Below are 14,564 nucleotides of genomic sequence, written 5' to 3' on the forward strand. Positions count from 1 at the left end.
CGAGGGACCGGGGAGCGCAGCCCTTCCGCCGGGCAGCCCCTCGGATAGACCGGGTCTCGCAGCCCCTTCTCCGGGCAGCCCCTCCGCCGCGCAGCCCCATCGGCGGGGCCGGGGCGGGCACCGCGCCGCGCTCCCTGCGTGCGGAACTCTCCCCCCGCCGCCGCCGCCGCCGCCGCGCCGCCTCCTCTGCGCCTTCCCCCGGCCGCGCTGCCAGCAGCGGGGGAGGCAGCTGTGCGGGCAGGGCGAGGGGAAGGGGGGAGGAAGGGGCAGGAGGGGAGGAGAAGGGAGGGAGAGGTGGAGGGCGGGGACGGGGCCAGCCCGAGGAAATCAAACGGCCCCGACATGAATTAGGCAGCGGCCGCAGAGGGGAGGGCCCCCTCCCCCTCCGTCGGTCCCCGCACGGCGCCCGGCGGCGGCAGCGCCGCCCCGCTCGGAGCGGCGGCTCGGGGCGCGCACGCACACACGGACCGGCGGCGGCCGGGCGGGGGGGGCCGGCAGATGAAGATGGCAATGTCTGTGATACAAGCGTGCCGCAGCCTGGCGCTCTCAACATGGCTGCTGTCCTTTTGTTTCGTGCATCTGCTGTGCCTGGACTTCACCGTGGCCGAGAAGGAGGAGTGGTACACGGCCTTCGTCAACATCACCTACGCCGACCCGGCGGGCGGCGGCGCCGAGCTCCGCAGCGAGAAGAGCGAGTGCGGGCGGTACGGCGAGCAGTCGCCCAAGCAGGACGCCCGCGGGCAGGTGGCCGTCTCCGCCTCGCCCGCCGACCGCTTCGCCTGCGACCCCGGCACCCGCTTCAACGCCCCGGCACCGGGCAAGAGCTGGGTGGCCCTGATCCCGCGGGGAAACTGCACCTACAAGGACAAGATCCGCCACGCCGCCGCCCAGAACGCCTCCGCCGTCGTCATCTACAACATGGGCTCCAGCAACGCCAACGAGACCATCACCATGCCCCACGCAGGTGAGCCCCGTCGCCCCCAGGTCTGTGCGGAGTGGGCGGATGGACGGGCGCAGTTTTCCAGCCCGCTCCGATGTCCCGCATCCTCGGGGTGGGAGCTGCTCTGGGGGAAGGTGTCCTCGCACCTCCTGACGGGGAGCAGGGTGGGCTGTGGGCCTCGCCGGGTGGTGGGTGCCCATCGTGGGGGGGGGGGAGCACGGAGCACCTCTCCATGCTGCCGTGGCAAAGGATGGACGTGCTGCTAGCACATCCATAGCAATGCACGCCGGTGCTCCAGGGGTAAAAAGTTTGGAACGTGTAAAGTTTGGGTCTAGTCGGAGGAATGGTTGGGACGCTGAGCCCACTGCGGGGCACCCGTGTTTTGTTGTGTCCCCAGGGTCCTCTGGCAGGTGCTGTGTGGGATCGGGTGTGATCGAGACCTTCAGAAGAGAAGCGTAGTGGTGTGGTGCAGGCTTATCAGGAGGTGCAGTAAAGTAGGGAACACGGTGTCCACTGTCTTGGCTGCGATAGCGTAAAAGCTGTGAGATCGAGTAGGAATGTCGAGTATCTGATTTGGTGAGAACATGAGATATTTTGTCCGGGACTGGGATGGGGGAGAGTGTTTCACACTCCCAGGTGAACGATCAGATGGAGTTAGTGCTTGCAGTGTCAGCACATGGGTGCTTGGCTCCCAACATGTGCTCGTCAGCTGGAACCAAGGCAAAATCCACTCATAGGAAACAACCTAAACCTTGTCTTATGCCCACGAAAAAAACCCCCACCGGTTTTGTAACAGTGTTTGATCTGAAATAATGTTGTTTTAAAAACAGTTCACCAGATTTATATTTAGGGGTGGTGTTTTCTGCCAGGGGTCACTGGTCTGTTATACCAGCTGCCTATGCGTGGAGACAAAATGCCACCTATTGTGAAATCTCAGTTTGGTTTCCATCCAGTAACTAATCATGCCCAGCTGTTTCATGCCAGCAGAATCTCAGCAGAGTTAGGGGTAGATTGAAACACAGAAATGCTGCAAAACAGGATGTTATTCTAATGACATTTTAAATTTCCACAGTAAACTAGCTAGCATGGATGTGCTGAGAAGCAATTTGTTGCCTAACTATAGTGCTATAATACTGCTGATGGAAAAGTAGTGCTTTTGGAACCTCTTGTGTGCAGCCTCTTTTGGAGATTAACAATTTATATTGGGCAGATTCATGTTTCTTTGGTAGGATTGGTGAAGGTGGGGGTTTTTTAGTGCTTTCCTTTGGGTTTGTGAGACAAGCAACTCATAACCTCTTGAGCTGCTTAAAACTGCGCTTTATAACCTGCACATGGTTTGCTAGCCGTTCAGATTATACTTCTTGCTACTTAAAGTATCTCAGATTATATACTAAGCAGTATAAAGTAGTAGGAGCTTGGCATACTTACGCACCCTCAAAGTAAAGCCCAGGCTGTTCTAAAATTTAAGATGCAGCATCGCTTGTTCTTCTGTAGCGGGTTTCTCTAAAACTGCCAACATGTTGGATCAATTAATGGCTTGCCTGTTTTTGAAGTATGCACTAAGCTGTTTTCCCACACAAATGGTGTTTTATTAAGAAACAGTGGGAGTAAAAAATGTGTCTAACCTTTTAAAATGTTAGAGCTTTGGTTTGTTTTAAAGTTCTAAGATGAAGTAAGCAGGGAAACTTTCTTACTGAAAATGGCCTCAGATTTAAAATTGTATCTATTATCGTGGGGAATCTTCTTTATGTCATATGACTCTGGAGGGTTCCTTCCGAGAATCCTTTCTGAGTACTGAATTGATACCCAGCAGCAGGATTGTACAGTACCAGAGGCTGAAATGAAAGGAAACTTGCAGAAAATAATCTGAACTTGTGGAACATGATCACTGAGACTGGAGGGCTTTGCCGATTGATTGGACGAGGTTGTCTTCATTTTAAGGATTTTTGTTCAGCAAAGTTAAATAATGATTACCTTAGAGAAAACCTGCCTTCTGCACACAGTCTAAACTGAGAGGAGTTTTAGACCCTCAGTCTGCTAGAACTGGAGGAAAAACAATTATTCTTAAATATTTGGCAAACTAGCAAGGATTCAGAACTGGATTTATCTTTACTCTCCCTCTGGTACCACTGCTACACTGGGACAGAGTGAACATACAAGCTGTGTAAAATTATGGCTGCAAGTTTCTGACTTGCAGCCTTTGACGTCTGCTTGTTCCCAGTCTAAACGATAGCACAAGATTCAAGGGAAGAATGAATCAGGTTCTTGCTTTCTGAGTTCAGCAGCATCTGCAGTGCTCTGCCCACGCCAAATCCTGGAGTGGGAAGAAGAAAATTCCATCCTGGAAAATACTTGGAGAGTGAGAGGGGAGGGTGAAATATGACCTAAAAAGCAATTTAAAAGTCAAAAGAAATATGCTGTTACTCCCTTTTTTTTTTTCCCTCTCACAGATTTTTTTTTTTTTTGAGGTTTCATAGAAGTTTAAACAAACTCTTTCTATACAGAAAAGTATATCCTGTTGCATAACTATGTGGATCCTGCCCTTACTATGGAACTGTTACTTCTAAGAGGTGTTTTATATACATTCTTCTCTTCTGTATGCTTTGCCTTCTTTGTCTTAACTGTCATTTTATCTCTTTTTGCTGCTTTTTCTGCTCCTCTCACCCTCAGCCTTGCTTCTTCATCTCTGCCCCTGTACTTCCTTGCTCCTCTTGACCATGTTGTGCCACTTCACAGTACTTTGCTCTTGCCACTTTCTTCCCAAAGCTCTCTTTCTCCTGACAAAGATATTACCTCACGGCTCTATGTTTAATTATATTTCCTGTTCTCTGCTACAGTGCATGCCGATGACCCTTAGCTCGTGTGGTGCCTCCTGATTTTAAAATCTGTAGGCAGCTGTAGCAAGACTCTGTGCTTCAAGTTGAAGGAGGTTCATAGACCTCCTTCCCACCACCCCCAAAACAAAACCAGGGTAGTGTTATATTGAAGCTTGTTATGGAAATCTTAAAATCTGGGTTTTATTTATAGTGCACCAGACAGAGCAGACAAAGTGTGCGATTTGAACCAGTTCAGTCACTGCATGGAAACCCTTTGCTTTCGGGGAGCTGGCACTGAGGTCACTGCTTGCACATCCAGAAGGATGAGGTGGAGTTGTGACACCTGCATTCACAAGGAATGCGGAGCCCTGGGCTTCTCCTGATGGGATGCACTCAGTTTGTACATCACCTGCTGCAGCCTTTGCAAACTGGCATCTCTATGTTTATTGGCTTGAAGTATGGCATAGGAGCTGTGAGTATGACTTTGTTTGCTTTTTGAGTAAGTAGGTTTTAACTAGAGAAGCAACAAAAGCTTCTAGAATTTCTATTTCGGATGCTTTGCATTTCTCCAAATGATCTTTCCTGGTAGAAAAGTAATAATATAGAGGATGTTCTTTTTTCTCCAGAAGAATAATCCATGGTGTTGGCTAGGGTTTCTCATTGGAATTAGCTGTCATCTAGGTTTGAAAAGGCTCTACCCATTGTATCTAATTTAATAACTTAGTATTAATTTGAAGTAGTCTTACTACCTGTTGTAGCACATGTCCTAACATTTCCTCTGAGCTCTGATTAGATACATTAGGAGAGCCTTCCAGAAGGTGATGCAAGGTGAGAATTTCATTCTTTTCAGCTCTTTTTTGAGGGAACCTGGGTTGACCACTTCTAACTTAGGTACCTGTCGGGTGCTTGGAGCTAGAGAGAAATGTTAACTGTGACTGTACATGATTCATATGTGGGTAAAAATCAAATCTGTAGTGTTCTCTACAGTTTGTAACATTCAGTTTGAATTCTGAGGTGCATCAGATTATCTCACAGAATGGATATGCTTGTTCTGTGAAGCAAATTTCATCCTAAGTATTTTGCACCAGAAGCATATGTGAGTCAGGCAGTTTTACATTCTCCATATTCCACTGCTTTTCCAATTCATGCCATCACAAATTTTAAGTCATGTGCTGCACATATGACAACCCTTTTGCAATGAAGGGCAGATGCCTCATTTTTTGTAATTGTTTGTGCATTCTGGCAGCAACTAGCAGCTCTGTCTTGGAGACATGAACCTCATCTGTGGTCTAAGAGGACTCTGACTTCTTCCCTCCCTCCCTGGCCCTCGAGTGCAGCATGTGTGCACCAAATTGTATGAGGAGGGCATGGCCATCCCACTGTAAAATCAGATGTGTCCCTCTGCACGTACTGTGAATGTGGCCAGCCTTAATCTGAGTGCATTCAGTTCAATAGCAGTTTGTTCTCTTGTACTCAGATTTTTGTTCCATGATCAATGACCAGTGTGCCTTTTAGTAGTTTAAGATGTGTTGGTAGTAATTTGGGCTCCCCTGTAGATTTCTACTGATATGCAAATTAAACTTTTGAAGTTGAAGATTTCTCTCTTTACAGACTTAATTCAGCACTGTAGCTACATTTGTTTCTTTACTAAAACAATTGTTTCCCTAAACTTTTGTTGAATTCTAATGAGGAAAATGTGCTGACAGCATTCACACTGAATTTACATATGGGTAAGCGTGAATTAATTGAGGGCTGGCGATTTCAGGCTTCTGGGGCCTGCCATAATTATTTTCTATTCCAGGCACCCAAGATTAATTCCTAACAGAAACTAACTCAGTGCTGGAGGGAGATAGAGATTAGTACATCTCTGAGGTTTATCCATTGAGGCATGACTGGTGTGTGCTGCCATCCTTAGGAGCTCCTTGATCCATCATGGAGGCCTGGCTGTCAGCAGTTTTTTAAGATCTGGTTCTCTATGTTTATCAAAATCCAGGATTCATAGCACTGGCTAGAGCCAGCAGTAGTGCCAGCAAGCTGTCCCACTCCATTGGCTGGTGAGCCACACTTCTGCCTCCTAGCTCTGCTGTGGTGCAGTGCTAAGACTGCTCTACTGCCCATGCAGCTGTGCCAAGTGGAGGGGGCACTTTGTGGTGTTAAGTAACACACTTAACTGAATTAAAAGGAATGAATTTGACCTACAAGGACTAGAGAAATAATATTAGTCTCTGATAGTACCTGGGACAGCCACTTCAGTGCTGGGGCACTGAGTTTTGTCAGTAGATGAGAGGCTTTTTGCCTCATTGAGTCGCGTTTTCTTTCAGCCTCACAACTGGTTTGTGTGTCTCCCTCAGAGCCCCTGCAGACAGTGGAAAGAGAGTGAGTCCACTGAGCCTTGGATCAAGCTGTAAGGTACAGCTTTTCCTGCAAAGTCATGAAGTATTGATTCATTGGAGATGTCATTGATCCTCCACGCTTACTGATTGCAAAAGCAGTTAGATTTCTGCACATCCTTTGGTTACCTGCAACGTTTGTATACAGTGATATTCATACAAGTGCTCTCTTCAGATCTCTGCAGTAGGAAGTGACACAGCAAGAAGACAATCTTCCTCGGGAACAAAGCTGTATCGGCATGGATGCTGACTGCTGCCTGTTAATCTGGAGCACCTCGTTGGTTTACAGTCTTTAGGAGAATGGCTTGCTTTTCATAAAGCAATGGTTTGTTCTAGTCCCGTTGGTGTTTTGCCTTTAAAATGGTAAATGTTAGCTTGGGTTATTAGAATATTGGGGCAGTGTGTGGCTAGTGTGGTAACAGTTGTAGCTCACTAATTGATGCAGATGTATTTTTGTGGTGCCCCCCTTCCTGGTCCATCACAGACCTCAGGAACATTTTCAGCAAAAAGGAAGAGAAAGTTAGTTCAGTGTTGGCACTCTTTAGAGTTTCTTTTCCCAGTAAGAGAACAGGACACTTTTGACTTTTCTCATGTAAGCAAAGGCCTAAAAGAACCCATTATTTTGCTGCACTTGTTTGATAGACCTCATAGTGCATTGCCATGTGAGATGACTGAGTTTCAAGTGACGTCTGCTGAGACCACAGGCCAGGCTGATGAAGAGTTAGATCTTTATGAAGGGATAGCCCAGTGACTTCTCCACTTCCCAATAATTTCTGCATAGCTAACCTGCACAGAAACAGCATTCATTTCAAGACAAGCCCCACTTCTGCCCTTTCAGCTGCATTTGAGCACTAGTCACTTGATGACTCCTTTGGTACAGAAGGGGGTGAACAATACAATCATTGACTCATAGAAATCAGATATGGGAAAAATTGAGTAGTCCATGTAATCTGTCACTTTAGGAATGCAGGACTGCTTCCTACCATCCCCTACCATCACAGTGTTTTTTGCTTAGGAAGAAATTTTGGGGTGCTTAGAACCAAATGCAATCTGTATAAGGAGAATGATGCTGAGGCAACAGATATAATATGTGGGAGGATGTTAATTAGTAATACTATATCTTGCAGTAGTATTTAATTCTCATAACTTCCACAAAGGCATAGCTGCTAAAGGTTTAAAACCCGACTGTATCCATTGTATCACACAGTTTATGGGAGTTACATGGCAACTGTAAGAAAAAGCAAGTGGCAAAATATTTTGTAACTGTTTGTGTCCAAACAGGCTTTACTGTACTGCGTCTTGATTCCACAGTGGAATGTGACCCAGGACTTCATTTGTGACGAGCTCTCTCTCCTCATTTCACTCCACAGTGTTTTGGTTTCTCTGCAAAAGAAATCAAAAAGGTTAGGCCACAGGTCAGGTACTGCACAGTTTTACCAGGTCCTGAATGTGGATGAGCAGGGGTCAAGGACCCCTCAGGGTATCTTACTTGTTCGTGAGTTCATCATGCATTTAGATGTAGTATCTCAGAACATAATTTTATTAAGAACTAAAATTTCTCTTATCTGGAGGAGAAAAGCCAAACCACTTAGGTGAAATTTCAACTTTTAAAATTTACACTTTTAATAAGTGTACCAGCTTTATATTTACTGTCTGATGCACTGGCCACGTTAGTGTAATTAGAAGTAATTCTTCAGCCAAGATAGGTTGAAAATTACTGATTTAGGTGCTTACCACCCTGCTGGAAACAATATTTTTTGGTTAAAAAACAGATGGATGGAAACACCTCTTCTTTCACCAGTTCTAGCAGATGGAGAAAGTTTGTGAATATTGGTTTGCTTATGAAACAACAATACTATGTAGCTGTGTTTTACAAGAGAGGCGTAACAGGGGCATTCTTTATTTTCTGGCTCCTCTTCAATAAATAATTTGAAATAAACCATAGAAAACTGAACTGAGGAGAAACGGAGACAATGAAAAGATTAAACTGTTTTATTAGTATTCTACATTGAAATATGAAAAGCTAGCATATTTGTTTCTTTGCTACTTAAAAATATAATAGTTTTTTCAAATAATTGTTCATTTCTTTTCCCTCTCAAGAGTGACTTATAAATAACGTTAATAAAATGAAGTACCTGTTCATTTGCTTCTGACAGTATAATCATGGTGATATTCAATTATACTACTATACCTAAAGGTCTGTCAAGAGTTTCAGTCTCAAATTTGATGTATTTAACTGTGTTTATATATGTAATAGAGCCTTCTGTAGATTGGAAAGGTAGCCCATTTATTTTCAGTTTGAGACAAAATTAGAGGAAAAAAAAATGTTTATCTTTTTAGTTCCCAAATCACAGAAATGCAAATTACAGCCATGTAACTCTATAGAGTCCTGACTCGAGTATACCTTGTATACTCCTTAAACATAGATAGAAGCATTACATCTGCATGGGAATGTACTTCCTCCAGGGATACACGGAGCAGGGTGGGTTGGTAAGTGCTCCCTTGTGCTACACACTTAATGAAACATAGCGTTTTAAAATTAATTTATATTCCATAGTGTCTTGAGCCTTTATCATGAGAGAGGACCCCAGCACTGGGATGTTCCATAACAAAGCAGTTCTTTTTGTATGGTTTTCTACAAAGATACACCCCTACTATCGACATATTTTTCTATGAACCATCATCATTTGACACTGAACATTGGCTTAATTATATAGGATTTTATTCTTCCTCATAATTTGTTCCATACCTTGTGCTTCCTCCCTTTTTATATGCTCTTAGGTTTGCCTCTTGCTGTTCAAGCCTCTCCTTACAAGACGTTTTTTTTTGCAAGTCATTGTAAGGATCTCTCACCAGATAATATATGTATTTTTAAAGGAATTATACATCACATTAATCTCTGGCTTCCAGCTTCATAAATCACAGACACTAAAATGTACTCTTCTGTTTGTTGCTTGATCTTGCAGTCCTTGTCAAAAAAACCCATTTCTAATGTGGTCGCTGTTACATTGCATTGAACGTGCCTGGCATTACACAGCACCATTAAGAACGAACTCAAGATCCTAGAAAGTAGTTTCATCTTTAGTTATGGATGTCTAATGTTAAGATTGCTGTAAACTGTGTCAGCACTAGTTGAATATGTGTTGGGTTGCCTAGGTTCAGACTCAGTACAAGAAGCTGTATGGTTCTGTTGTTTCGGTTAAATTGATTTGTGGAGAACTTGAGAAACTTTTGCACCTAATTGTTACTGTCATACTAACAGAGCATTTCCAGTTCCTCAGGATCAAAGCTCCGAGTGTCTAACAAGTTTCACAATAAAAGGTTTCTTGGGTTTTCCAATTATGCAGCAGTTCTCTATCAGTATCTGATAAAGATCTCTATGGTTTTACATCCCGTGATGCTTTTCCATTTCAGTGTTTTCTGTTAAAAGACAGAAATATATTTCTGCTTTTCCTTTGTGTTAGAAAATCTTAAACCTTTGCCCATATTTCTAGGACATGTTTGTGTTTGTACTCGTAAATAAATAAATCTTTGAAACAGAACAGTCTGATGCTGCAATCACATTCATGATTGCTTCTTATACTTACACAGAATCTGCTTTCCCCTCTTGTGCCTTTTTAAGCTTTTATTACATGGTCACTGTCTCCTAGTTTTACCTGCCAGTATCATGTTCCTTGACAGAGGCAACTTTCCCAAGATTGTGTAATCTCTGTGCCTGGTCTCTTATTGCTCTTTATGCGTCCATGTCTTTGAAGTACCATCTGCTTGTCTATCAAATTCATACCTTTACTAAATACTCTTTCAAGACTTCTCATGCTGGAAAATGAGGAGCAATATGATTAAAATACATTAGGTCTTGTTATAATGCTGCCTTTGATGTGTTTGTCTTGCCTTATTTTTCCTTCCATCCTGTATCCTCTTTATTTTCTTTTTAGTTTTTTCTCTCTCTTTTTTTTTTCTCCTTTACTATCCATGCTTCCAATAAATCTTTCCCTTGGTCTTCTCACCTTTTTTTCTTGCCATCTTCACTTCTCCCTTTATGTGCTCTGCATCTGTTTTTCATCTCTTCCATTTTAATTTTTTTATTTTTCCTTTCTGCCCACTCCTTGCCAGGTTGACAAAAGTATTACCTTTGTATACAAAGTTGACTGTAAGGGGAAGCAGAGCAGGATTATTGCCTTTTGGTTGCTTTTGCTTTGCAGCTGATTCTGGGTTTAAAGAGCATCTGCTGTCTGCTGCTCAGGGTGGGCTTGGTGGAGTGGGACACCAGCAGTTGGGCATAGCACATTTGCTATGCATAGAAGGGGGTTTGTGCTGAACACTCCTAAGTCTTTTTCATGAATTCTTAAAAGACTAAATGATGATCTCCTCTGTGAGAAGGGGCAGATTCTTCTCTTACATGCCTTTATGGAAGAAGATTAAGTTTCCCCTCAGTGGGTGCTAGAAAAACTGATGGGAAATTTTTCCAAAAGTGTTTTACTTAGGTGGTGAAATGGATTTTCAACAAAAAACTGTTTTGGAAAGCTTTTGTTCTCCAGAAGAGATGTCTTTCAAGTCTGAGTTTTAATAAAGATTTTATTTTAGTAAATATTTAATGTCTCAGAATTTCAGGTTCAGGAACAGTTTGGTTCCTCTTTCTCTTTTTTGATGATATATTACATTTTAATCAGCTTCCACCAGCTTTAGACACTAGTTCCCTTCCAGAGCACAGACCTGACTTTTTCCCAACTCACATGTTACACTTCTCCAGGAATCCATGCATGCATTTGATCACAAGTATTATTTAAAGAAGTTGACTTCAACTTTGCAATGCTGAATTTCTTTTCCCTGTGATGGTGTGACAACAGCTTTCTGTCTTCCCACAGTGCAGTCCCTAAGCTATAAGTTTTTTGGCCCTTGTTGTGTGTCCTTACAGGCAGGCTTGGGTTGACTTCAGCACTGTGTCTGGAGACACACGGGAATGATATGAGATAAAAATGACCCTCACAGACAAAGGCATAACAAGGATCAGTAGTTGTCAATGGAAGTGAGACAAATTCAGGCTTGTAGTAAGATCCAATTTCCTAAATGGTTGTCCATACCTTAATGCTATTTGAATGGGATTGGACAGCTCTCTAAATGTCAAATGCTGGAAAAAATTGCCCCATTCTCTGGGAAAATTATGGCAGGATGTGTACAAGGAAGGTTAGAGAAGGTGATCGTGTAGTTCTTCGTGGTTTTAGGGTACCTCTGGAATTACCACTCAGCTCTTTTCCACACCTGGAGACTCAAAACAGCTGAGGCAGAAGCTCTGCACCATGGGTGAGGGTAAACCCTGTGGCCTGAAGCATCAGCTTTTCAAGACAGGATCTCTGTAGAGACCTGAGCTGGGTAACAGTGATGATGAACCAATGTCAGCTCGATATTTCTTTGTGACAGTTGCTCATAGGAGAGGAAACTACAAAAAAAGGCACTTGCAAGAAAAACATAGTCTGAGCCACTTCTATTTTTTATGTCTGAAGGTGGCTAAGAAATGCAGAGGGCTGCCTGTAAGCCTCCACAAAACAAGCATTTGCTGGAGCATGTGTCTTGCATCATGAGAGAAGTTGAAAGCCTTTCTCTTCTGAAACTTTTATTTAAATGTTGAATGCCAGCAGAAGGGAATGCCATGATTGAATACAGCCTAGTGCAACAAAGCTATCACAGGTGAGGATGAAATAGTTCAAAAGGCAGTAGGACTGTCATTCACTTCACCAGAGAAACAGCTAAAATAGCCATTAGATGAAAGTTATGTGAATGAACCTGAATCCTGGAGAGGTGAATTCATGTTGGTGAAAAAATAATATCCATCAAAGTAGCTTGTGACCCCTGTGGCATCATCAGTGGGAAGACATTCTTCCTCTCAGAGACCCTGAAACTTGAATAATCCTCATTTCAGTTCTGCATTGACTCTAATTTCTCACTGGTGCTTACTGTCATGATCTTTGACATTTTCTTGTTTGCTGCCTCACTGCTGTTTGTCCCAGTCCCTCCTTGGAGCCTTTACAGGTGGTGGGAATGTTCCCTGAGGTGATGAGGTTCTTGGTCAGCTTATGCTCCAGTTTGAGCATGAATGTTTTCTAGTTGCCTTTAGCAGTTTTGCACGTTGGTTGATGTTTGAGAAAGGAGCATTGTATTGCTCAGAGTGCTGCCAAACTGGATCCACAGGTGAATTAGATAGAGAAAGCTACCAAACAGCTTAACTGTATGTGAAAGTGTTGAGTTATGTCTAAGCCAGTCAGGATACTCTAGTGCTTATTGATTCTTCAGGGAACTCCTCTGTCATTTCACTCCCCTGACCTACTAATCCCTGTTTAAGAAACTACACAGGAAAATTTCTTTTTTCCATATTTTGGCTTGTGCAGTTTTTTTGTGGTTTGTTGTTTTTTTTTTTCTCTCCATCCAGAGACATTATCTTTTCTTTATCAAAGACCCAGACAGCCTTTTTTCCTCACTTTTTTTTCTATCCTACTCTACTAACCAGAACTTACTGAGATGCAAGTTCTGAGTCTCCATAGCCAATTTTAAGAGAAAATTATGACTGTTTAAATATTTGTTTCTGAAGTTTCTAATGGTTGTTAGTTCAAGGAAATTTTTGGTCGTAGAGAATTGATATCATCTGGTTTCTAAATACGGATGGCATTACTTCTTTTTGTGATAATTAAGGGCTTCATTCCTATTAACTAGTTTATGTAACCATCTTTCTACTATTACACTTATGAAAAATAACAAAGCAAGCACTGAATTTTTATCTTCTACTGAGTACCTTGTACATCTGTAGTGTAGAGTCTGTTCTTAGTTCTCAACCGTTGCTATGCTGAGTCAGCACAATGATTGCTGTTGATCTTATTGTGTCCACAGACCAGGAATATTTTTTGCCAATGCAAAGATAACTCTGCAGATTTTATCACAAAGCTGTTGTCTTTGGCTCTGACTAGAGCCAAATCTGTTGTGGATTATCCTGCAAAACAGGAGCTACTGTGTATATGTAAAACAATAGACTGCTTGGTAGTAATGGTAGCAGGGAGGCAATTCTAACTGTGTCTCACCTGGACTAATATAGAAACTCTTAGAATCTCTTACTTGCAAATGAGACCAATACTTAAAAAACACTTCTCACTTTACTAAGGCCATGATTTTGCTGCCATAAAACTCACCATGAAGTAGGTATTTTAAAATTTAGGTTGGATGTTATTTCTAATGTCTACATTACATTAAATTAATTTGGAGAATGCTTCATGTCCCAGTTCAGGACAGTGTTTGCACAAATGGTTATAGTTAAGCTCACGATTCATTTTTGCTGAGAATGGGCCAGAAGTTGAGCTCCTTGACTAAAAGTCACTGAAAGTGGTTTTATGAGAAAATGTCATCTATGAAAGATGCAGAAGTGTCTGATGCAGCCCAGAGGCTTATTACTAAGAATGTTACTGTGGTCACCTTGGGTGAATAGTCAAGGTACTTACAATAAGGCACTTCTATTTATAATTGTAAAGATAAGATCCGTATACTTTGTATATTTCATAAAACTGGTACTTTATAAATACTTATTAAAAAGAGATGCTTTAATTATATTTCATTTTCCCACATAGCTTGGCTTTCTGTGTTATTGTGCATTGCCTGCATCACAGTAAGAAGCAAAGGTGCCTCTCTCAACTTTCAGTGAGCACTGTGCCACTTCCATCTGTGGAAGAGTTGACCACCCAAACCCTATAAAATCCAGGTGCTGTCTGTTCTTCACTGTGTTTTATTTGATGTCTGTTACCAGTGCATGCAGAGGAACAATAAGAGCTGTGAGAAGCGTCGATAGCTGGTTTGTTATTTGCAGGTGGCTTAGAGATATACATCAACCAGTCATTTGTACTTGCTAGGTGAGCTAGAGGAGTTCATGTAATTTAGAATAGACACACAGCATTTCTTGCTAATCAGGGAGTTGCCTAATTGGGAAATACATAATACATACTCTGAGGCCAATCTGATACACAGCAGCTCCAAAATTTACACCCATTCCAGTTTGGGAGTAATTATTGTAATGTTTTGCAGATTTGGTTCCAGTAGATAAAATTTTGCATCCTCCCTTGTGGCCTTATCAGTCTGTCAGCTTCATTTTGCTTTGAGAAATTCAGGAGAGGTTTCCTTGATGTCCCCAGTGTTACACAGGACATAACTTTCAGCCACAGTTGCTTGGGTTATGTTGAGAGGATGGGAAACTGTAGCCAAGGAGGGGGGAAGTGTAAAATGAACAGACATTCCTCCTTTAGACATTCCTAACAAGCTAACTGCCATATTTAGTTAAAGTGATCTGCCTGGAATCAATGCAATACTTACTTTTAATAACCTTTAAGTATGTATAGGTGCCCCATGACAACTGTTGTAACACACAGCAGGACTTGCTGGGCAAAT

General features: G+C 42.7%; 1 protein-coding gene across 1 annotated transcript in view; it reads left to right on the forward strand.

Moving 5' to 3' along the window:
* The first annotated feature begins 253 nt into the window (after positions 1 to 253).
* Positions 254 to 14,564, forward strand: part of RNF150 (ring finger protein 150) — a 119,638-nt gene continuing 105,327 nt past the window's right edge. The window contains exon 1 of the mRNA XM_027652680.1: positions 254 to 964. Coding sequence (XP_027508481.1) covers positions 499 to 964 — 466 coding nt within the window. The 5' untranslated portion in view covers positions 254 to 498. The remainder of the gene's footprint in view (positions 965 to 14,564) is intronic.

Source organism: Corapipo altera, unplaced genomic scaffold (assembly GCF_003945725.1).
Source record: "Corapipo altera isolate COAL_440 unplaced genomic scaffold, ASM394572v1 69, whole genome shotgun sequence".
NCBI classification, from domain to species: domain Eukaryota; kingdom Metazoa; phylum Chordata; class Aves; order Passeriformes; family Pipridae; genus Corapipo; species Corapipo altera.